At 43.5% G+C, this 25,892-nt stretch overlaps 1 protein-coding gene across 5 annotated transcripts in view; it reads left to right on the top strand.

Annotated features, from left to right (window-relative positions):
- LOC310922142 (zinc finger SWIM domain-containing protein 6-like) overlaps nt 1–13,540 on the top strand; it is a 304,014-nt gene extending 290,474 nt beyond the window's left edge. For all 5 annotated transcript variants that reach the window (XM_083882540.1, XM_083882541.1, XM_083882542.1 and 2 more), the window contains 2 exons: nt 9,599–9,680; nt 10,934–13,540. In XM_083882540.1, the coding sequence (XP_083738666.1) occupies nt 9,599–9,680; nt 10,934–11,796 (945 nt within the window). In that variant the 3' untranslated portion in view covers nt 11,797–13,540. The remainder of the gene's footprint in view (nt 1–9,598; nt 9,681–10,933) is intronic.
- The last annotated feature ends 12,352 nt before the right edge of the window (nt 13,541–25,892 follow it).

The raw sequence follows: 25,892 nt of genomic DNA on the forward strand, positions 1-25,892 counted from the left end.
TCTCTGTGGTGACCAGTGGCAGGACCTGAGGGAATGGGATGAGGCTCTCTCAGGGGAGGGTTAGGTTGGATATTAGAAAAAATTCTTCACCCAGAGGGTGGTTGGGTACTGGAACAGGCTCCCCAGGGAAGTGGTCACAGCACCAAACCTGTCAGAGTTCAAGAAACATTTGGACAACAAAATTGGACAACACTCTCAGGCACATTATGAGATTCTTGGGGTTGTCCTGTGCAGGGCCAGGAGTGGGACTCAGTGATTCTTGTAGGTCCCTTCCAACTCAGGATATTCTATGATTCTATGTAGAAGTACTCATTCACATATTTATTTTCTTTTTAATTTTTTTTTTATTCTTTCCTCCTTCACCAATAGCAAAATTCAGTCCATAACCCTGTGTCATGTGAAAAGGGGAGATTTCCTCAACCCTTAGTGTTTGATTTGTCTGCCAGCACCCCTGGAAAGTCAAGACCCTTGTGCTGGACCAGTCTGACAGGGTCCCATTAGGGGAATCCTTCACTGAACAGTCCTGCTGGATTGAATGACTTATTCAGGGGCACACACTAACATCATAAGGGAGACCCTGTCGCTAGACACAAAAAACCACGCTTAACCGTCAAGTTGAGAAGTGAGAAGAGAAAGAGAAAGTTTATTTTGGTTTGGGGTTTAGATAGGGTTTGGACTTTGACCAGCAATTGGGGAACAAGGTTAACACCTCTCCAACTACACTGGCCAAGCCAGAAGTCCATCAATTTGTCCTTCCCCCTGGAAGGAATGTATTATTTACTAAACATCAGTCTTTGTTTATGTTACAAACGTGAGAACTCCAGTAGAGAAATGTAAAACATCAGAAGGCTGAAAAATCAGGGCGACAAGACTCCTCAGCAGGTCTTCCACTTTATTCAAGTATGTTACCTGCTGCTGGCAACTGCTAATGTCTGTGAAGGACTCACACTAACAGTTTATGGAATAGCACTTTATTAATAAAAAATTGTGACAGGTTAAGATTTGAAGAGTGTTTGTGATAGTATCTGACTGCAATAATGTGTTCAAAGCAATACAGAGACAAGGTCTAATCCTCAATAAAATATTCAGTGCATATAGCATATGGTTCTTACCCAGTAGGTGTCCCTATGGGGGAGAAGACAGGTTCAGCCCATCAATTGATTCCAGTAGTTATGATGGAGTCCTCCCTAACTTTTCTCCCATTCTCGACTTACTTTTAAACTTTTGTTATGTTTAGGTAGAGCTTGAGTGACTCTAGTCATGTATACCTTTGTTACTAATTGGTTTAAAATTGTCTCTCTTCAGTCTTAAAGATATAGTCAATAAAATCTAGAGTGCATGCCTGGTGGGGGGTGGTCATACCTTGGAGGGAGATAACTTTAGAGTGGAAGTGTGTGTTAATATCACAATTAGGCTATAAGGAACCAAGTTCATCCAGGAAGAATGATTTCACCACAGTTGTTGGCTCAACAGCAAGACATCTCTCTCCCTTGGGTGACAGGTGCTATGGGCTTTATCAGCTGCAAAGTACCATTGAGTTCCCCACCCTGCAAGGATTTCTACAGACATTGGCCACAGTATCTCCACTCTGCTCCACCCTCCATTCCATTCCCCTTAGCAGGTGCTATGGCTGCAGACTGTGGGTGTGGGGAATCATCATGGAATAGGTTTCCAGCATGCCAAACACATTCCATCCAGGGAGAAGCAGCTGCATTTTACCTTATAATTTCTGTACCATTATAACTTCTGTTAGGGTGTGAATATAACTTCTCAGTTTCCTCTAATTTTACCCTCAGCCATCTTTCCACACCCTCTATTTTCTCTTGAATTCAGTCTACTTGGAGGTGTTATGCGTGTTATGACAGACTTCAAAAAGCGAGGATAACCCAGATTCTTGCTAATATATCCCTTGGGGTGGATTAGAGTGAAATGACATTGAACGGTTGGTGTTTGTAAATATATACATATGTAGGGTTTGTTTTAGAACAATTTGGGTGCAACGGAAAGCAGGTCTGTAGTCATTTGGTTATTATCTGATGGAGAACACACAACTGATGCTAAAAATGGTGACAAGCATCAGTACTTTATTATTCCCCATACAACTTTTTATACCTTCATTCTCACATGCTTAACACCTGTGTGCCCTTTTGCTCTTTTGTGATTGGTCAATACACATCAGCATTCTGCGCTTCTTTTCCTTCAATGCTGTTCACCTGTCTTACACAGCTGCACCCTATTAGGGATGAGGGTCGGCTGCAGCCCCATTCCTAAGATCCCATAATCTATTCTCTCACAATTATCTACTGTAATATAGCAATATAAAAGCATAACACGTAAGGAAATATATTAAGGAAAATAAAGGGTAAGAGTAGAAAGGTTTAAAGTCACCACCCATGAGTCCAGTGATGAGATCTGGTTGTTGCAATTGCAATGTCTGTTGGTTGAAGTGGTGGTTGCAGTCTTGACCCATCAGGGATGGGGAAAGCCCAAGAACATGAAGTTCGGTGGGATAATATATGCTCAGGCTCAGTGGAGAGTTTCACACTTAATGTTGTAATACTGTGGATGACTGGAAACTTTGGGAATCTTTGATGGTTTATGACACCTTCTAAGACATTATGGCTGCCTCTTAGGTCAGCATAATTGAGTCAATTATGGGCCATCAAAAGGGATGAATACCTTCAGGCCTATGTGTGAATGTCCCAGTGCTTCTCTGGAAGGGAATTTTCACACCTGAGCCACTTGCATAAGGACATTGGCATGATGAAAAGCACTCTTCCACCTGGCAGGATTTGCCTCTTATCAGCCTCTTCCCTTATCTTGTTCAACACCCAGCTTGTAGCCTGAGGTGGTGGGTATGCATGCCCTCTGCAACTAATTGGTTACTTTACTCATCATCAGCAAAATATCCTGCTGATTGTTTGAGGCATTAACCATTAACAGTCCACTCTCTCACAGGAGAAAGCTGAAAATTCTTCATGGACATTGGAAGCGTTAGCCTTCAATTTGTGTGTGCATTGATACAGGAAGTCCAGTGTATTGGTTTTGCATGGCCTGGTTTTGGTACTGGGAGGCAAGGAGGGCTGCAAGGGTGGCTTTTGTGAGAAGCTGCTAGAAGCTTCTTTCATGTCCAGCAGAGCCAGTCTCTCGTTGCTCCAAAGATGGATGTGCCACTGGTCAAGGTTAGGCCAATTAGAAATTGTGGCAATGCCTCTGTGATAACAAATTTAAGAAGAAAGAAAAACAAAAAAATTGTGGTGCAGTTGTAATTTCAGCCAGAGAAGAGAGGGGTGAGAACATGTGAGAAGAACAACTCTGCAGACACCAAGGTCAGCGAAGAAGGACAGGAAGGAGGTGCTTCAGGCACTGGAGCTGGGATTCCTCTGCAGCCCGTGGTGAAGAACACGGTGAAGCAGGCTGTCCCCTGCAGCCCATGGAGGTCCATGGGGATGCAGAGATCCATCCGCAACCCATGGAGGAGCCCCATGCCAGAGCAGGTAGATGCCTGAGAGGAGTCTGTGACCCCAAGGGAGGCCCATGGAGACAGGGGCCCTGCTCCCATGCTGGAGCACCCTGTCCTTGGAGGACTGCACCCCGTGGAAGAGTGACCCATGCTGCAGCATTTTGGGGAGGACTGTTGCCTGTGGGATGGACTCAAGTTGCAGCAGTTTGCAGAGAACTGTTTCTCCTGAGATGGACTCACATTGGAGAAGTTTGAGGAGAACTGTCTCCTATGGGAGGGACCCCAAAGTGGAGCAGGGGAACAACTCTTCTCCCTGAGCAGTGGGAGAAGCCACAGGTGATGAACTGACCATAACCTCCATTCCCTGTCTCCTTGTGCTGCTGGGGTAGGAGGCAGAGCTGGAAGGCAAGAGGAGTGTGGGGAAGGTGTTTTTAAGGTTTTATTTTACTTCTCATTATCCTGCTCTGATTTTGTTAGTGTAATAAATTCAATGCATATCTCTAAGTTGAGCCTGTTTTGTCCATGATGGTATTTGATGAGTGATTTGTCCCAGTCCTTATCTCAACCCATGAACCCTTTGTTAAACTTTCTCTCCCCTGTTCAGCTGTGGAGGGGAGTGAGTGAGTGGCTTTAATGGGTGCCTGGCATCCCACCAGCATTAACCCACGACATCCCAGTTGGACTTCCTGGCTGACAGGACACACTGCTGACTCATTCAATTTGCCATCAACTGGGATCCCTGGGTCCCTTTTCACAGTGCTGGTCTCCAGCCTCTTGTTCCCCAGTCAATCCATATATCCAGGATTGCCTAGTCTCAGGTGCAGAATCTGGCAGTTGTCTTTTTTAAACGTCATACAGTTGGTGATTTCCCAGGCAACGACTACAAGGGATATAAAATATGGGCATAGCAATAAGAGCTTATAGTCCTTTTTCTATGATTCTGCTGGCTTTATGAGAGAACTTCTTTGCAGATACTCCTTGTCCAGAGAGATAAATTGTTGGATCCCACCCCTCAGGTGTGTCAACTGCACCATTCAGCTTGGTGTCATCTGCAAATTTCTCAGGGTGCATTTGATTCCTTTGTCTATGTCAATATAGAAGATTTTAATTAACACTGGTCCCAATACAGATCCTTGGAGGGACACCAGTTGTCATCAATGCCCATTGGGACTCTGAATCATTGACCAGTACCCTCTGGATGTGACTGTCCAATCACTTTTTTATCCATCAAACAGTCCACCCATCAAATCCATCTCTCTCCAACTTAGAAAGATGTTGTGGGGGACTGTGTCAAAGGCTTTACAGAAGTCCTGATAAATTACATCTGCAGCCCTTCCATTGTCCACTGTGCTAGTTTTGCATAGAAATGATTTTTCTGGGAAGAGCTATAGCAAAACTAATCAGTGACTAGGTTTGAATATTGATATTTGGTGAAGCCACTAGAAAGCTGACACGCTTCTGTGAAAACACAGGTTAAACATTGGGGAAAATCTCAGGAAGCTCTCTTTCTTTTTGGCTTGGCAAGAAGTAACGGGCTGGAGCGGCTAGCCCTGCTCTGCCACCTAGCCCCTGGGCTTGGCGCGACCTGGCCGGGATCTGCCGCTGTTGCAGCTTTGGCAGGGCCGGGCCCGGTGGCTGCCGGGTAGGGGGAGGGGAGGAGAGGAGAGAAAGCCCCGTCCCAGCCAGATCGGGCTCAGCAGCTGTTAATATCTTGCTGCTAAATTCACTCTTCTATCACGGCACCGAGAGGCCTGGCAGGGCCAGGCCAGGTCTCCCTCCCCCCTCTCTCCCCCAGCGGGTGCCAGGTAGAGGAAGGAGGGGAAGCCCCAGCCGCAGGCATGCTGCTGTGAGATCTTAGCTGTCTCCCCCTAGCACGCTCCAGTCACTGCTACCAAGACCTTTTGCAGAGGAAGGGGTTCAGCTGCGTGAGAAATCCTGGCTCAGCCCTCGTATGGCCTGAATTTACTACTTTCAGTCACTGCCCGGAAGAACTATTATACCTTCTGCAGACCTGGGAGAGATTTAACTCTTTTTTTACACAGATGAAACTTGCAAAATATTAAATTTTCTTTGAGGGAGAGAAAAGGGACAGAGTAGAGACATGTAGAGAGATAATATGAAGACATCAAAATCAGTGAAGGAGGAGTTGAATTTTAGATGGAAGAGAATGAAAAGATGTCTTAGTTTTAAGCTGAAATTCTTTTGTAAGCCATAGTAATAGACTGTAATATACTAGAATATCCCTTATATCATTTTAAATCATAGAAAATATGCATTGGGGAGATAAGAGTATTCAAATTATAAATCTGAGCAAAGGTATTTGTAGTGAACTAAGTAAATATTGAAGTAGCTGTAATCTTATGAGAAGCTTGAACAGAGAAAGATGAGATAAGAATTTGCCCCCAGAAAGAAAAAGGATCTCAGTTCCTAGAGATTAAAAAATAAACCCCTTGCTTTTAAACAATTCATCTTTAAAATAGTACCCCATGAGTATCATGATCCATAATGCAACTGTGGGAAGGCTGCATACTATGGGAAGGACGTCACAACTGCAGATTCCTGGGCAGCTGCTTTCGTGAAACTTAAAAGCCACAAGAAGACTGTCTGTCTTGTAGGAACTTTCCATATCAGACCAAAAGAGACTTCTCTCTCTAAATGAACTGATGAAAGACTATTTTACAAGTAGTAAACTGACCAAGGGTTCTAAATTTTGTCTCTATACATTGTCCGTGAGAAGGGAAAAGAAAGTTGTGAGGGAGGGGAAGTGTTGTGAAAGTTTCATTCTGATTCTTATTAACCTTTTCCTTTCTCTTGTAATTTTGTTAATAAACCTGTCTTTATACCATTTTAAGTTTTGAGCCTGCTTTGCTTCTCTCCTAATCCTATCTCACAGCACAAAAAGAATAAATAATTCTAGGAGACTCAAACCACTACACTAATTTTGAAAAACAAAAATAGGCAAACTTGAAACCACTACATCCACTGATATAGACACTCCATCATAGAAGCCCACTGGGTTGGTCAGGCAGGACTTGTCCTTGTTGAAGCTGTGCTGGCTGTCTTGAATCACCTCCCTGTCCTCCATGTGCCTTAGCACAGCTTCTAGGAGGATCTGTTCCAGGATCTTCCCAGGCACAGAGGTGAGGCTGACAGGGCAGTAGTTCCCAGTGTCCTCCTTTCTACCCTTTTTAAAGATGGGTGCAATGTTTCCCTTTTTCCAGTCATCTGGGACTTCACCTGACTGTCATGACTTTTCAAATATTATGGAGAGTGGCTTGGCAACTACATCAGCCAATTTTCTCTAGATTTTGGGATGCATTTCATCAGGTCCCACATACTTTTGCACATTCAGGTTCCTCAGGTGGTCACAAACTTGAGCTTTACTTACAGTGGGATGGACTTTGCTCCTCCAGTCCCTTTCCTGCTGTCCATCCACTTGAGAGGTATTGAAGACTGAGGCAAAAAAGTTTTTGAATACCTCAGCCTCCTCCTCATCATCTGTTACCAGTTTTCCAGCACTGTTTATCGAGGGGAGTGCACCTCCTTTGACCTTCCTTTTCTGGTTCACAGATCTGTAGAAGCCCTTCCTGTTATTCTTTGCATCCCTTGCCAGGTTCAATTCCAGTTTTACCTTTGCCTTCCTCACCCCATCCCTACACAACTGCACTTCATCCCTATACTCTTCCCAGGATACCTGTCCTAGTTTCCACTGCCTGTGCATTTGCTTCTTTCCCTTTACTTTGACCAGCAGGTCAGACATACCAGTCTCCTGTCTTCTTTGCCTGGTTTCTTGATCCTGTAGATTGTTAGCTCTTGTGCTTTATGGAAGACTTATTTAAAGATCTACCAGTTCTGTTCCATTCCCTTGTCCCTGAGGGCAGTCTTCCAGGGGATCCCACTATCTCCCTTAAGAGCTGGAAGTTTGCTTTCCTAAAGTTCAGAGGCCTAACTTTTCTCCTTACCTGACCCATATCCCTCAGGACTGCAAACTCCACCAATGTGTGATCACTGCAGCCCAGGCTGCCTCCAATCTTGACGTTCCTGATTAACTCACTTGCATTGGTGACCAACAGATCCAGTAACACATCCTCTCTAGTAGTGCTATCTATTACCTGGCTCAAAAAGTTGTTGTCCATGCATTCCAGGAGTCTCCTAGATTGCCAACAGGTTGCCGTGCTACTTTCCCAGCAGATGTTGGGATAGTTGAAGTCTCCCAGCAGGATGAGAGCTTGCAAGAGTAATGTTTCCTGTAGCTGGAGTAAGAAGGCTTTGTCAATAGGCTCCCCTTGATCAGGTGGCCTGTAGTAGACACCAACCACAAGGTTCCCTTTGTTGCCTTGATCTCTGGTCCTTACCCACAGGCTTTTGACCTGCTCATGGCTATTCTTCAGAGACAACTCTTCACTGGTTGTGATGACATCAAATGCAAAGAAAAATCTAAATGTAAGAAATAATCTAAATATAAAAAATCAAAATGTCAATATCAAGATGGCAGCAATGAGAAAACACACTTATGCAGTGTTATAGCTTTGAGCTCTGCTCTAGGTGCTGTTTTTCTCTTCTTGTCTGTCTCTTTCTCATGCAAGCTCCCTTTTATTTTTTGTTACAGATAAATAACTGCCTTCTGATTGGTCCTCAGGGCCTCTGCTAATTTTGTAACACACAAAACATGTCTCAAGCATTCCACGCATGTGATTGTTTTCAATCACAGTAAGTTACACACTCATATGGTGGTCTTCCACTGAGGTAATTTTTTCACAGCATGCTCAGCAAACACACAAATTAGCAGAGCCTTTAGTGTTAATATTCTCTTGTTCTAATCCTGGTTAGGATGCTGGGTGTCTGGCACTGTTCCCACACTTCACAATACACCTCTTGATGCAGAGAGAAAGCCCTCTGCCTCTCCTTCCTCCCCTGTCTCTTCTGAACAGCATGTAGCCATTGATAGTCACACTCCAGTCATGGGATTCATCTCACCACGTTTCAGTAATGGCAACAAGGTCATAACTTTCTAGGAGCATGGTGGCTTCCAACTCCTGTTTGTTGCCCATGCTGCATGCACTGGTGTAAAGGCATCTCAGCTGGGCTGCTAGCCATGTATCCTTCCTAGAACATCCCTTAATTCCTTTGAGATATTTCCCTGGTGTTTCCCTGTTGGCTTCTGTTACTTCAGGAGTCCCTGGCTCATTTCCATAAGACTGCAAGTGTGCTCCAGTGTGGCCAGAATATTTCAGTCATCACCAGAGGACCCTCACTTGCACTCCATCCCTCTAACCTTGGCCTTTCATCCCACAGCTTCACAGGTACAAGCCTGATGTAGTCCCCCTTCCCCCTCACATCTGGTTTAAAGCCCTGCCAATGAGCCCCACTAGTTCCTGAGCACTCTCCTTTGCTGAGAAAGGTGAGTTCTGTCTGATGCCAGCATGCCCAGTGCTGCATAGGCCATTCCATTGTCAAAAACCTCCAAATGATGGTGGTGACAGCAGCTATACAGCCACATATTAATAGACTGGACCTGTCTGTTTCTTCCAGTGTTGCTACCTTCAACTGGAAGTTTAGAGGAGAATATAACTTGTGCCCCAGAATACTGGGATATATCTGGAAGTGTGTATATATGTATCTTTGCAGCATAAGTAGCCAGTCAAATCACAGTGAACTAACTCCTATCTGTATTGTTGAAGTCAATGACCAAAAAATGCAGATGGGGAAAAATCTGATTGGTTAGATTGCCCAACAGGAGTTGACATGTTTCCACTTTAAAGATTTATATACATAGAGGGAGGAGACACAGGATAATTTAATTTGAATAATCGGGCTTTGTTGTTGGTTTGGGGCAAGAAGGCTTTTTTATGGAGTCGTGAGGGGTTTTGGGTTTTTTCTCCCCAAATAAAACAGTTTCTCCTCTAGCCTAGAAGGACCTGCAGTTGGAATTGCTCTATGTATGCTCTTCCAAGATAGCCGAGTAATATTTATCAAGTCTTTTGACATATCAGCTAAAAAGAGGTAACAGAGCAGAGAAGGCAAGAGGCTGCCATTTTGAACCTCAGTGTATCTGAGGAACTTAAATCCCTGATTGTTGGTATTTTGTCTTGGTTTTACAATAGGATGAATTTGTACTTTCTGTTGATTTAATAGGTGATGCGGATGACACTGTCAACACTGAATTGGCGAAGACGGGAAATGGTGAGGTGGTTGGTAACATGTGCAACAGAAATAGGTATGTTCTGAGATGCTTCTCAAGGGCTCCTGCCTTTTTGTCAGCTAATCTTAGAGGGCTTTATCTTGTTTGTCAACACTCAGGCTCTGCATATATCTCCCACCTTCTGCTTCTCTTTAAAATCCCCTTTTTAGAAGACCATAATTATGTCAGTGATGAGTGGGGTTTTTGAGCATGTAATAGAATAGGCAAAGGCTAAGTGAGACAATACTTGATTAATGCAGTGTAACTTCTTTCCCCTTCAAGGTAGGGACATCCATAACCCAGATTTCCTTTTCTTCCCTCCATGTTGGGTTTGGGTTTGAGGCTGCAGCAGAGAAAAGGGTAGTGGTTATGGGATGTTACACTATGCTACAATTTTGCTTGCTCTGAAGGGTGAGGTTCCAAAAGACTGGTGAAAGCACCATCTTGTCAGCTGTGGGGAAGATGAACCATAAAACAGGTGAATGAAATGCTGAGGTTGTGTTCCACTGTGTGGCAGACAAGATCTCATGAAGGGGTTTTCATTGTTTGTTGTTTGTTTTCTTGGTTTCATTTTTTTAAGCCCCTTTGTAAATCCAAGCTTAGAGTGTAATGCTTATTTATTACATGGCTATGGCACTGGAAAGCAAACCAAACAGTAATGTAACCCAAGCCTTTCTACAGTATTGCTCAGAGTATTTCCCTAACAAAAATCTTTATGTTCAAGCGCAAATCAATTTGATACAAGATGTATCTGAAAAGCCTGTTGGGAGAGGGTAGAGATTAGGATTTTTTATTTTACTTCTTTTAAAGTTGCGCTTAGTATTAAATGTCATGGTGTTTTATTAAATGAGACATTTGGCATACTTTCATATTCTTTTGTGCATGCACTGTACCGTGAGATGCACGTTAAGAAAAGAAGTTAAAAATGCCTTTTAAGTGTTTGGTGTGAGGGCTGCTTTTGAGTGATATGATAAAAACAAATGAGCCAGAACTTGTTATCCAAACTGTCTTAGATAACAAGTAAAACATCTCAGTTGTCTCACTGGGATATAAAGCTTATCTTGCAGACTTTTTTGTCATCTTCATTTCAGTCATTGCTACAGAGTGTACACAGTTAGCCTTTGTTTTAATGTCCTTTTGCAGATGCTATCTGGTTTAGCTTTTCTTGCTGAAGCTGGCCTCCTTCAGTGTACTGGCAACCTCTTAGAACTGTGAATATAATCTTTTGCTGAACATCTATATCTGCTAGATTTTGTCAGTTGTGCTTAATCCTTTCTTTCTCTCCCCAGGTATTTATGCATTGGATAGTATAATGCAAAACTGGTTTACACTTTTCACTCCAACAGAAGCCACTAGTATTGTTGCTACAACAGTGATGTCCAACAGCACCATTGTCCGTCTGCATCTGGATTGTCATCAGCAGGAGAAGCTGGCCAGCAGTGCTAGAACACTTGCTCTACAGTGTGCCATGAAGGATCCTCAAAACTGTGCCCTCTCTGCACTGACCCTATGTGAGAAGGATCACATAGCTTTTGAGACCGCTTACCAAATTGTTCTAGATGCTGCTACAACCAGCATGAGCTACTCACAGCTTTTTACTATAGCACGATACATGGAGCACCGCGGTTACCCCATGCGGGCCTATAAGCTGGCCACTTTGGCCATAACACATCTCAACCTGAGTTACAATCAGGACACACACCCTGCCATTAACGATGTTCTCTGGGCATGCGCGCTCAGCCACTCTCTTGGGAAAAATGAGCTAGCAGCTGTAATACCTCTGGTGGTCAAAAGTGTCAAGTGTGCAACAGTACTGTCAGACATTTTGCGCAGGTGTACTTTGACCACTCCTGGCATGGTGGGACTCCATGGAAGGAGGAATTCTGGTAAGCTCATGTCACTGGACAAAGCCCCTTTAAGACAACTCTTGGATGCCACAATTGGAGCTTACATTAATACAACTCATTCACGTCTCACTCACATCAGCCCACGACACTATAGTGAGTTTATAGAATTCCTCAGCAAGGCCCGAGAGACCTTCTTAATGGCTCATGATGGACACATACAGTTTACACAGTTTATTGATAACCTAAAACAAATCTACAAAGGCAAAAAGAAACTGATGATGTTGGTCCGTGAGCGGTTTGGTTGATGAAAATGAGTGAAGGGAGGAGGTGGTTTGTTTTTACTTGAGCCTGCCTTTGTATCCTTTTGAACTTAAAGAAACAAAGCCACACTGGTATTATATGTGTATAGATATACTGAGTTTGAAAACTAAACTGTCATGTTATGAAAGTTTGCGTGTTTAATTTTTTTTTTCCTTTTTCTGTTTTGTGTGAGAGAGATTAAAAAAAGGTTTGGTTTACACTGAGTATATGTTGTCCAGTGGCAAAAGCCCACATCACTCTCCTGTTCTTTCTGTATATGTTCACAGCCTCAAAAACAAAACATATATTGTAATGGCTTAAAAAAAGCAAACAAAACACCTCCATCCTGTGATAAGTACCTCAAATGGATTCAGCTTTACTCCTTTGTAACTCATTGTTATATTTCAACATATTTAAACAGATCAGTAAATGAAATACTAGTAGTTAAAAGGCTGACCATGTGACTTTGCAGTGCTGTTCATCCAGAAGCATGGCACACAATGCTTGTGCATGTGGAAACTTAGCGACTGTCAACATACATTCTCAGGGATTTATCAAAATAAATTTTTTAAAGTATGAGAGCATTTATTGTACTGTATATATATTATAGTATATGTCTGAATATTGAAAAAATCTAATGTTAATTTATAAAAAAATCAACTCTATGTAATACAAAATACTTGAAGCTGCAGTAGCTTGGTTTTAAAGAAAACTATCTGAAGGACTAAAGTGCGCCTTGCTTCAGGGTTGGCTCAGGTTGTGAACTATATGCTGGGCATCTATGCAGAGCCATCTTTTGGATTGCATGGTGAGAATGATACCTACTGGGGGAGTTTTTTATATATATATGTATGTATGTATATATATATATATGTATGCATGTATATATATGTATACACACATAAACACATGCTTGTAACAGGCACTATAGTAAAGAGGGACAACAAAAAAATACACAGCCAGAGCAGCAAGCCTTAGCATTAAGAATACAGTATGCCAGAATTGTGGTTTGTGCCTCCTAGCCTAGGAAATGTAAAGAAATATCATTTTTGACACAAAATGCAAAATGATTGACGTGATACATTACGTCTTTGCAGTGAGCTAATAATAAGCTAACCTTTGTGCACAAATATATATATATTATATATATTCTGCATAGGTATTTTGACTTTGTGCAGGACAGAAAGTTGTGTAGGTATGACTGTTCCACTTTTCTGTTCATTTTTCTAATATATTTTATTTTCTCTAGAACTCAAACAAAAGCAGCCTTCTATCTTGCCTTGTCTTAATGCTTTAAATTAGCCAAACTGGAGATCTAACTACCAAACCGTTCATTATATTATTAAATACCAACTTTGATTGCAGTATTGTGTCTTTGCTTTAGCTGATGGTTCTGTATCCTTGTGCTTTTTAAAACAGTTTTTGTTTTGGTGCAAAAGTTGTCCAGTGTCTCTTGTTCCCTTCATTAGAGAACATGCTAGAGGTATGTTTGTAGGTATTTTTGTTTAGAAAAACTATTTCATGCTCTCCATTTAATTTATTATAATAGGTAAAAAGGTTGTACTTCATTACCCATGTAAACATGCTCATGAAGTTGAAATTAAGATTTGATACAATGATATCAATTTATTTATGTAACTAAATCACTGTTTTATAAACTTGTTACTGATAACTTTTTTTTTTTTTGTTTTGATTAAAATTAGTTTTTTGAAAGTTGATTCTGCCTCCTTTATGGTGACTGTTGCTGGAGTTAAATTATGTATAGATAGTTCATAGATCTTAAAAGCCCAGCTTGCAACTTTGGTGCATTATGGTGATAAGCAATATGACCAAGAAAGAAATGTTTTGTTCCTCAAAAATCTGCTGAGGAACAGTAGTGTTCACAATTACAACAGCTCCTTTGCTCTTGGAGGAAGACTTGGTGTGTCAGAGGGACCAAATGCTGCCTGAAATTGAAGATGTGTGGTCTATACAACGAACCATAAGCCTTGACATATTGCCCTGGTAGGATGGAAGAGTGTGTGGGGGCATGTTTCCACTCAGTGGATTATATGGGTGACCATGAGAGTTAAGATGTGCTGCAGATATATACAAGGACAGTTCATGCTGTTCTTTGGATTTTATAAAGCATTTTGTGTATTCTGAACTGTGCAACTCACTCCACCCAGAATGGAGTTCTTGCTCACCAACTAACAGACAACATTTCTGCATTTTGTAGTCTTTGCTCTGTGAGATGTAAGTTTTCTAGCCTTCAGTGAATCATGCGATACGGAATGGTTGAAAATTGAAGATGAGTGTTCTGCTTTACCAAGATCTTTATCCTCTTAGATATGTTATATGATGTCATATTTGACTACATGATCTGAACACCTTCACTTTGTTTTTTTTAGTATCTTCAGCTGAAAACAGAATTAGCATGCAGCAAGCAACTATGAAAGATGCCAATGTACCCATGAATTCTGACAGTGAGACTTGTATCCCATGAAGATTAATGAGGAAAAGACCTGAATCTTTGTACAACTTGTCATGTAAATATACGAGCCTTTACCAAGCTTTGCTAAGAGCTGAGTTGTCCTCATCTAGTAGTACTAACATTCTGTAGCTTCTGTAACTTCAATGCCTTCCAAGTATTGAATTTGCATGACATATTTCCTTCATTACTTTGCCTTAGAATAATTTTCTGCTACAGACAATAAGGAATGAGAAGGATGTTCCATTCTGTAAAAGGATTTCTGTGGGTGTTGGGACTTTTTTGCCTCTTACAAATAATGCAGCATTATGGATATTGTGGATTATATAGATTGCAAAACTGAAGCCTATATGAAGACAAAGGCTTTACAATGAAACGAGATCTTGATGGTTTCCACCTGCTTTTGACAAGCACAATGGCTTATTCATCTTTCAGAACTGATCAAAGTTTATTTGACTTGTTTTCATGACTGATTGAAATGTCTTTATATCCTCAGTGGTGCTGCACAGTGCAGTTCACACCATGTTAAAAACTCTTGTGGACCAACAGATGATTGTCCTGTGTCTCTAACAAGCATGTCTAGATATGTACTGCTTTTGTTTTGAGGAGATAGGAAGAGCACAGTGTAGGGATTTTTTCCGTGGATGGCAGGGACAAGGAACTCTGCACACCTGAGATGTTCTAGAAACACGTGGCTTTATTATTACAAGGGTCGTGGGTAAAGAGGGCCCTGCTTCCAGCCACCAGCCTCGGCTGGAGCAAAGCCCTAAAGAGAGAATGGGGAGAGAGAGAGAGAGAAGAGAGCTATGGGGTAAAAACGGGGCAGGAGCAGGGGAAAAACGTGGGGAGAAAGCAGGAGCAAGGGAGGTGAGAGAGAGGAGAAGAGAGGAGAAGAGAGGAGAAGAGCGGGGAAGAGAGGACAAGAGCGGGGAAGAAGGGACAAGAGAGGATAAGAGAGGACAAGAGGGTAAGAGAGGACAAGAGCGGGGACAAGAGAGGGTAAGAGTGGGAAGAGCGGGGACAAGAGAGGAGATGAGGGGAGACGAGCGGAGAAGAGAGGATAAGAGGATGATCCTCTTGTTACAATACAATATATCCTTTTTTCTGTTGAATATTCTAATTCACATTGACCAACCGGTGTGAGATACAAAACCTACAAACTTTGCATGCAGCCTATAAGAACGACTGCATTACCATGTCATTTTACTCTCTATAGACTTCTTTCTTATGCATTTGTTCCTGGATGTCTTTGCCAAGGTGGAAAGGCAACATTCTTGTCCTTTTGTCAGCTTAATCACCGTCTTCCTGCCTGCCATGCACACATCTCGAAACTGGCTTTCATTCCTATTTCACTTACAGGTTTTGTATCTGCAGTATTTTTTATCATGCAGTCATATTCATAAGTCCTTCCTGTCCCGTCCTTCCCAACACACAGGAAACACATTTCATGGAAAAAAGATCTGAGGGTTCTTTTAGCAAAAACTGATAAAATATTTCTAAAACTGCAGATTTGAATTAATTTTGAAGCATAAGGAAGCCTAGTCAAAATATGTCTCAAATACCTTATCTTCTTATCAGAGCTCTATATTTGAGATATGCAGCTGAACACCTCTGGTATCATTGCAAAATATTATAGTGCTTTTCAACACTCCTTTAAATGAAACCTTTTCAAAATCCAAGATTGCTGTTCAGTAGTGAAGGGAACTGAGCATGATTCTTCCATATCATAGGCTGCTATTGAATCTTCATTCTTATGGTGAGCTGAGTGAAATCCTGAAAGATAATATATTACTTCTGTATTATGAGATTGCCCAAAAAACTGACTTGTACTCATAGGTGTGTTATAAATGCAAAGGCAAATTTCAGGTTAATAAATGACAATTTATTAATAACAGAATATCGAGCACCTGAAAAAGAGAAAAACCACAATAATAGGAAATTGTCAGCGCGCGCTGGGTGGATAGAGGTCCGCACCGATGTACCAGATGCCCTAGTCCACGCCGGTGCAGCTTTCAGTCCACCGTTTTATAGGAATTTTCTGCCCTTAGGCAGTCCAGGTGTCCAAGGTGGGTTGAATAGTCCGGATTTCTTTTCGATGGCCCTCCCGGACCTCATTAAGTCTAGTTGTCTCATTCCGGGAAGGCTCCTTTCTTATGTCAATTCCAAAAGTCTGTCTTATGTTGATTTCATTCCGCTTGTGGCACCAGAAGGTTGGTGAAATTGGCATCGTCGTCAGGAAGGAATTTCTCCTTGCCTTGGCGAGGAAGTGATTCTTATCAGGGTTGGCCAGTGTCTTTTGTCTAAGTTGATGACCTTCGTCCTGTCTTTGCAACTGAGATTAGCAGGCTGAGAGAGAACGGTTACCCTTCTATTGGATTTTACAATTTTACTTTAGCTTTGTTTCATTATACATCGAATTATTATTTTATACACGAATTTTTACCCTATTTTTATCACAGTCCCCCACCTAATAATTCATCAAATTAAAAATTCGCTTTTCTCCCTTTATTGACTTCAATTTTAGTTTAAAAAGTCACATTCTTCTCAGTCCTCCTGGGAGGATTCATCACTTTGTTGGAGCTTCCGCTCCTTTTCGAATTCTTTTAGGGCCTTTGCAGCCCTTCTTTTACTTTTTTCTTCCTCAAGTTTCATTATTTTGGACACAGTTTTCCTTTGTGCTGCCTCTGGATCCATGGGAAGGGATGCTATTTGCATCCCTTGGACGACTGAATGTATCAGTCGAATGAAACAAGGGATCAGACACGGGAGGAAGACAATGCCTGCAATGGAGCACGTTATAAAGAATATTACCTTCTTCTACCATTCTCTTTGTTTGAACAGTTGGTCTCACTATGAAGCTTGAAGAATTGAATTCCACTTTTGGACTGGCACATGTGCCACCTTTTTTATTTTCTGTGCTAACCCTTTGATAGTCTTCCCATAGTCATCGATTTCGATGCAGCATTTTGATTCATTGAATCTGCCGCAGACCCCTCTTTCTTCTGCTAGCAGGTAGTCCAGGGCAAGCTGATTTTGATACACAAAAGCCTTCATTTGTGAATGCTGCTTTGCTAGGAGTTCCAAGGCTTCTGAGGTGTGGTTAGAAACCACTTCTACTACTGCTTGCAACCGAATCAACCTATTCAGGAGGTAAATGGGTGTTCGATATCCCCAACTGCCATCGTTAGCTCAGGTGGCTGGCCCATAATACTCAATGATTCTTTCAGCGGGCCACTCCTCCTCCCCCCATTTCTGGTTGCCTCTGGCTATGGGTAGCACTCGTCTTATCTCTCTTCTCTGTCGGTTTAATGTTTCGAACAGAGGAGCTCTTAACAAACTGCTTTCGGCTCTGGGCAAGGTGAAAAAGAAGGGTCTTATCATTTTTAGGGTACAGGACCCCTTCCATTTTTGGGGAAGTTCGCTATAGGCCTTCTTTTCACAAATCCAATATATCTCATTTGGAGCTTTCTAGCCTATATTGGTTCTACTCGGCTCGTCTCAGTACTCTTTCAGTCTCGCTAGTGCTTGAAATGGATTAGCTCCGGGACTTTTGTGCCAACAAAGTCCCATAGTCTCAAACCACTCACAATCTTTTTTTCGAATTTGGCTTTAATATTTGGAGGGTGGTTCAGGTTGCCAGACTTGTGTTTTGTCATTCACCGTTAGGGTATTTATGCAAGGAGTATAACCCACCAGGTCGGTGAACTCCTTCCCCTTCCGGCTGATGCAGATAGTTCCTACTATCCTTTTTTCCAAAATCCATCTCTTCGGTCTCTTTACTATTTTTGACAATTTAGAGCTTTCTCATTTTAGAAGTTGTTCCGGGGCTAATCCTTCTCTTTTTCAGGGCCACCTTTCGGCTGACTTTAATCTTCCACAAATCTAGCAATCCGTCAGCCCCAATTCAGTGGCTATCGCTTGCATTAGTTCTACAAAGAGGTTTTGGTTAGGGGCTGGAAATCTCCCATCTTCGTATTGCCTTTCCAATTGCTTGTACTGTTCACTGAGCGATTTCAACTTTTTTTGCTCAATTCTTCTTTTTTTGGCCTCAGCTTTCTTTTTTCTGAGTTCCAATGTTACTTGTTTTATTTTACTTTCAGGGTCCATTCCTTCCTCGTCCTTTGAAAAACAAAAAACTTGGTCAAACTGCAAACACACACGCTTATCTCTCGGAGGCAATAACTTGAAAATGATGGGTTTTGAATCCAAGAAACCCGTTTCCTCATGTTTGAGATTCCTTCCTTCCCAATACAATTTTCCACCCATATTACATATTTTTAGTTTCGCTTTGTCGTAGCACAGGGGGTTCACCTTATAGTAGGCAAGGAAGGTAGATTGCCTTTTTTCTCCTATCCATACAGTTTTGTTACATTGTTGACATGTTGGTACTGGGTAAGGAGTTTCGAGTTCCCGCTTTCGTCTAACGAGTGAGTGAGCAGGATCCCTGAACAGCCCGCTCTTAGGACTTGTCTTTGAGCGTTGGCACTGGACTTTTCCTTCTAATTCACAAAGGTGAAACCGAGTGCCATTAGCCCAACAATCACCCAACTGCTTTTTTAGAGGACAATCCATTATCGGCCCGGTTTCTGGTGCTGTTAAGCACCATTCACACTTCGCGGGAGGATTCTCCCCTAGGAGCGCCCTTGGAAGGGCCTCCTTGGCCTAGCACACGGCTAGGCTCAGGACCGTCAGGATTCCCCACCGAAAAACCTCTTTGCTTTGCCCATCGCTCGTATGGGAACATACGGCAGGGTAAACCATCTTCTCGACAGCAAGGGTTTGCTTCAGGGGCCCGTGTGGTCTTGATGGCAAACCTTTTCTTATAGGTTGCCCACCGGGATAATTTGATTGTATCTCCTTGGCAAGGTACTTTGATGGTCCTCTGGCACTCAATTGCTAAGGGTTCTGCTTTAGCGTCCAATTTTCCCTTTATTCTCTTTTTGAAAATCTGATACCACTCAGGAGAATTTAATTCCAAAAGTCTGGCTCGAGTGGCAAGTACTAAGAGGCAGTCTGTGTTAACCTGCTCTTCGATTAGACAGTTAGTGCACAAACCTTTAGGTCGACTCCCTCTCTAACAATGGGTGACCTAAACTTGTTTACAGTACACGCATTCAAAGTGAATGAAAGGAAAGCACTCACAACCTGGGGTATTACAACTTATCTGGTCGGTCATCTAGGTTGACGCCTGAGTTTGATTTTGAGCTCTCTAGGAGGGGTGGTGACCTTCCAGTCTGAGGCTTTTGAGTCCTCGATCTTTTTCACTCTTGATGAATGAGTCCAACCCTTCTCAGCGGTTCGAACTGCGGTGTCAGTTGTGAGTAGTACCAGGAACGGTCCTTCCCACTGCGGGGCGAGAGGAATCTCTTTCCAAGTCCTGATTAACACTTTATCTCTGGGCCGAATGTGATGAATCGCAAATCCGAGAGGGGCACTTTGGGGGATGAGTCCACGCCTTCTGAGCTTTTGTAAATTTTTGTTTACAGTGATGAGATAAGGTTGTAACTGCACATCCTCGACTCGGGGATGTCCCACAGGCATTCCGTGTTTGTATGGCATCCCATACAACATTTTAAAGGGGGACAGTCTCGTATCAGAATGAGGCATGGTTTTTATGTTCAACAAAGCAAGGGGAAGGCATTTTACCCAACACATCTTAGTTTCTAGCATGAGTTTTGCCAACTGAGTTTTTAAGGTCTGATTCATTCTTTCTACTTGCCCTGAACTTTGAGGGTGCCAGGGGGTGTGATATTGCCATCTGATTCTCAAGGCTTCGGTTAATTGTTTTATGATTTTCGAGGTAAAATGAGTTTCTTGATCTGAATCTATGCAATCCACGATTTCGTACCTGGGGACTATTTCCTCTAATAATACTTTGGAAACCGTTTGAGCCGTGGCTTTTGCCCTTGGGTACGCTTCTACCCAATGTGTCAATTTGTCCACAATAACCAATAAGTACTTATATCTCCCGACCTTTGGTAATTCAGTGAAATCCACCTGGATCCTTTCAAACGGCTGGTATGAAAGAGGACGACCTCCCCAAGCCGCTTGTCTGGATCTGGATCGATTCACTTTCTGGCAAGTCACGCACCTCTGTACCTTTTGTTTTGCCAACTCAAAGATCTCTTTGCACTCAAAGAATTTCAGAAACTGGTCAGCCAATGCTTGTGTTCCCCAGTGGGTCTGTTCGTGCAGGCGTCTTAGGATCTCTTTGGCTACACTTTTTGGGACCAATTCCCTTCTATTTGGCAATTTCCATTTTCTCATCTTCAATGCCTCTCTCATCTCTTTAAATCCTTCAATGTCCCTTTCAGAGGGACATATTTGGATTTCGGAGTTTTCCTCCCCAATCACCTCGGGGATTCTTACTGTGAGTAATGCTGCCCTTTTTGCTTTTTGGTCAGCCAGGTTATTCCTACGCGTTTGAAATTGCAATCCGATCTGATGCTCTTTTACATGCACTACTGCAATCTCTTTTGGTTCTCTGATTGCCTCTAAGATTTGTCGAATCATTTCGCCGTGGACTAAACCTTTCTCTTTTGTGTTTATCAAGCCCCTTTCTTCTCAAATTTTCCCAAAAGTGTGAACCACCCCAAACGCATACTGAGAATCAGTGAATATGGTCTTCTTCTTTCCCTTTAACCCTTTGAGAGCTCTCAGGAGAGCATAAAGCTCACAAGCCTGGGCCGACTATTCGGGTCTTAGGGGACCCGATTCCACCACTCTTCCTGTTTTGCTATCCACCACTGCGTATTTTGATTTTCTTTTTCCTTCGACTACTCTTGCCGACCCATCCACAAACTATTTCTTTCCCCCCTCTAATTTTTGATCCTCCAAATCTGATCTTACTTTTGTCTGAAGTTCTACGATCTCAGCACAATCATGCAATAGTTCCTTAGAAAGGTCTCCAAACATGAACTGTGCAGGGTTTTGTGCTGAGGTGGTTTTCAACTTCAATTCTGGGGAGCTGATTAGGATGGCTTCATATTTCAGAAGCCTGGAATCGGTCAGCCACTTTTCCGCTTTTTGTTGCAGAATGTTTCTCACATTGTGAGGGGTGTAAACTACTAGAGAGGCTTCGAAGGTAATCTTTCTCGCCTCTTCCACTAGGAGTGCCACTGCAACTATAGCCTGCAAACACGTAGGCCAACCTCGACTCACAGGATCCAGGATTTTTGATAAAAATCCTATGGGTTTCTTTTTGTTGGCCCATTTTTGAGTCAGGACTCTTTGTGCAGTTTGCCCACTAACATCTACAAACAACTGGAATTCTTTATTCACATCTGGAAGGGTCAGTACTGGGGCTGTTATGAGAACCTCTTTTAGTTTTTGAAAATCTAATTCATCTTGTTCGGTCCACTTCACTTTGTCGGTGTTTAATCTTTCATACAGAAATTTTACCTTTTCACTGAAACCCTCAATCCACTGCCTGCAGTATTCTAGGAGCCCTAATAATTGGCGTATTTGCCTTTTAGTTTTTGGCGCGGGCAATGCTATAATTCCCGCGACTCTCTTAGGGTCCAATTTCTTTTTCCCTTGGGACAGCCAATGCCCTAGGTACTTCACTTCGGGCTCCGTGAACTGCAGTTTGGATTTTGAAACTTTCAGACCTTTAGCTTCAATAAAGTTTAACAATTCCACTGTACATTCTCTCACTTGCTCTTTTGAAGATTCTGCTATTAGCAGATCATCCACATACTGCAACAATTTCGTCCCTGCCTTTGGGGTAAACTGAGTCAAGAGGTGCTCCAGGGCCTGCTCGAATAGATTAGGGGATTCTACAAATCCTTGCGGAAGCACCGTCCATCTCAACTGCTGTTTTCTGTTGGTATCGGGGTCCTCCCACTGAAAAGCAAAGTAATCCCTGCTTTTCTTATTCAAAGGGTAAGTCCAAAATGCATCCTTCAGGTCAATCACACTATACCACACATCTTCAGGCGTGAGCCGATTCAACAAAGTATACGGATTGGCCACTACCGGAAATCTAGTCCTGGTTCGGGCATTCACTGCCCTCAAATTTTGAACTAACCGATAGCTTCCATCTGCCTTCTTTACAGCCAGTATAGGGGTGTTATGGGGGGACATGCATGGCTCTATTGTTCCTCCCTTCAAGAGGTCATCGATAACCTGCTTCAATCCCTTTCTTCCTTCCAGGGGAATGGGATACTGTTTGACCCGTATAGGGTCCTCGGGGTTCTCGATTATAATATGAATAGGGTCTATTTCTAGCTTCTCCACCTCCCCTTTAGAGTGCCATACCTCTGGATTGATGTCTGCCTCATCCTTCTCAGTGAGTTTAAACATTTTCACTACAAGATCGGAACTTCTTACAACTATGCTAATTCTAAGAGCGATGATCATATCTCTCCCTAGCAAGTTGTAATCAGCTTCTTCTACCAACAACAAATTCCCTAGGCAGACTTTATTTTTTGATTCAATCTCCACGCTTTTTATCACAGGTACTCTAAAGGGATCCCCTTTTGCACCCACCACCACAACTTTCTCTTTACTGACTGTGCACCCTATTGGTAGATTTTGTAAAGTGCTCCTTTCTGCCCTGGTATTTACTAGAAAAACGGTTTCTTGACGCTGGGGACCTACTTTCAGTTTTACCAGGGGCTCGTTAGATGTCCTGGTCCCCAAGGTGAAGAGCCTCTGACACCCCTAATCTTCTTGAAATACTTTTTCATCTTTCATTCTCTTTTTGCAGTCTCTCCGAAGGTGTCCTACCCTTTTGCAATAGTAGCACTCGGGCAGTTCCCTTCTCGTGTCTGGGGCTGCTTTTTGGGGGCCTTGAGACTTTCGGGGTAAGGTTTTATACTTCTCCGAAGCCTGTTCCTGTCTCTGGACCTCCTTCACCGCAGCTACCAAAACCTTAGCTTGTACTTTTTGCTTTTCATTCTCCTTCCTCATGTATATTTTCTGGGCTTCTCGCAACAATTCCTGCAAGCTTTTGTCCTGCCAACCCTTTATCTTTTTCAATTTTTTTCGAATGTCCTCCTATGACTTTGCCACAAACTGAGTTTTGAGCAGAACTTCCCCCACAGGGGAATTAGGGTCCGTCCTAGAATATATCTGTAGACTTCGACTTAATCGCTCAATTCATTCAGTGGGGGACTCGTCTTTCCCTTGACATTCATTGAAAACTTTGCTAATGTTCTGACCCTTTGGGACAGCTTCCCGGATGCCCTGAATTATGATGTTCCTTAGATCTACCATGCTCCTTCTCTCGTCCTTTGTTTGTGCATTCCAGTTTGGGCTAGAGCTGGGCCACTTTTGATCCTCAGGTGTCCTTTGTGGGTTCCTCCGGGCCCAGTCTCTGATACCCGCCTGTTTTATCATCTCTCTTTTCTCACTGTTGAATAAAGACCTTAGGATTGCCATCAGGTCCTCATATGTATAAATGCTGCTTTCTAGGAACTCATCCAACTTGTCCGCCACACCAAAAGGATTATCCAACAATCGCCCCATTTCCTTTTTGAACGCTCTTACGTCTCCCGTGTTGAGAGGCACATTCACAAACCCAATGACCTCTGGGGCAGTTGGTACTTCCCTTAATGGAAGTAAACTGTGTCCCACATTCTCATTCTCTCCCCATTCATCACTCATCCTCTTTGCTTTCAATCGGGTTCTGCTAGCAGGGGGAGAACTGGTAGCAGTGGGTTGTCTCCCTCTCCCGGACTGCGGGGGCGGGACTGCCGCCTGTGCAGCAGAGGGGGGTCTTTCCTTCGCTCGGAGCAACCCTGGTTGCGGCGGAAAAGGTGACTGAGAGTGCCCCCAAGCTGGCGCAGACGGGATCTCAGAGGGGGCTCCCGCGGTCATGGCATCTATCGGCGGGGGCGCCGCCGACGGAACCAGGCCAGACGGGAGAGGCAGGAGCGGGGGTGGCAGTGAGGGAGCTGCCAGTGGGGACAATGGAGGGGAGGCATGACTCCCCACTTGAGATGCCTGTGCCCCCAAAAGCTGGTTTGGAGGATCGGAGGGGGCTGTGGGCACCACTTGCTCTGGAGAGGGTGGGGAATTCAGCCCAATGTAGGGAGGTGGGAGGTGATCTAGGGGCTACCAGGGCTCGGTCCTGGTTCTGGGCCGCCCTTTCTGTTTTATCGGGAACAAACCAGCTCGGGTGTTTAGCCAAAGACGGGCGTATTCCTTCTCCTCGGGGTCCGAGGGGCTCTTGTTTTTCACATAGCGATTTAACTTACTACATGTCCAGCTTTCAAATGATCTCATTACCGGCCATGTGAGGTGTTCCCCCAATTTCTCTCTACCTCACACATCCATGCAATAGTAAATCATTCTTTCCTTAGATTTCTCTTTCCTCTGTGGACAATCTCCCCAATGCTCTAACATCCACCCCAAGGGACTATTTCGAGGGATTTTCATGGTTCCCTTTCCCTTACCAGTGGGGGGTCTTTCTGGGGTTTTTTTCTGGGGTTTACTCTTTTTCTGTCCCATGTTTCGCGAATTTCCTTACTAAATCTTCGAAATTCTCTGCAAGTCGACTTTTCTGCCTGTGCGTTGTGTCTCTGGTTGTTTCTCAGGGGATGGGGCTTTTCGATCACTCCCCCTCTAGCGAGCTGTGCCGAGGGTTCCTGATCGGTTCTATAATCCTTTCGGATTTTCTTTGGACCCTTACCTTGGTCCGCTGGCAAAAAGGGTTTACCAATTCCCGAGCTTTACAGGACGTACCCTTCCCCTTTTTGCCCACTCCGTGATCGGTCCTCGAGACTTCCCTCGTCCCGGTTTTGACGAGCAATGCAAGAGAGTTTCACACGAAATCGCTTCCTTCGCGGCCGACCGCTCCCCTCGCGGGAAAAGACGGAACTGCGACCTTGAAGTCCACACTCGCTTCGTGATCAGACCACGTCTCACACACTCGCCCGATCACCCGCTCAACCAGCAGTACTTACAGCTCCTTTTCCTGCGTGGATGTCTTCGTGCACTTAGACGTTTTACGAGCAATTGCAAGTCGACTTTTCCAAAGGCCCTTTGCCTTCCCGAGCTCTCTTTGCCCCTGGATCCGTTCTTTCCCCTGTCCTATTTTTGTGGTTTTTCTCGCTCCTAAATTTGGTTCGGAGGTTCGGGTGGAGCCGCGGGGTCTTCTCACTCACCAGGCCGCCGAAATCAGCGGGGGTACCCTCCTGGATCGCAGGTCCCCGCAGCTTCCTCCGAATCCGAGTCACGGCACCAAATCTGTTATAAATGCAAAGGCAAATTTCAGGTTAATAAATGACAATTTATTAATAACAGAATATCGAGCACCTGAAAAAGAGAAAAACCACAATAATAGGAAATTGTCAGCGCGCGCTGGGTGGATAGAGGTCCGCACCGATGTACCAGACGCCCTAGTCCACGCCGGTGCAGCTTTCAGTCCACCGTTTTATAGGAATTTTCTGCCCTTAGGCAGTCCAGGTGTCCAAGGTGGGTTGAATAGTCCGGATTTCTTTTCGATGGCCCTCCCGGACCTCATTAAGTCTAGTTGTCTCATTCCGGGAAGGCTCCTTTCTTATGTCAATTCCAAAAGTCCGTCTTATGTTGATTTCATTCCGCTTGTGGCACCAGAAGGTTGGTGAAATTGGCATCGTCGTCAGGAAGGAATTTCTCCTTGCCTTGGCGAGGAAGTGATTCTTA

The sequence above is a fragment of the Zosterops lateralis genome, assembly GCF_965231275.1.
Source record: "Zosterops lateralis genome assembly, chromosome: W".
In the NCBI taxonomy this organism is placed as follows: Eukaryota; Metazoa; Chordata; class Aves; order Passeriformes; family Zosteropidae; genus Zosterops; species Zosterops lateralis.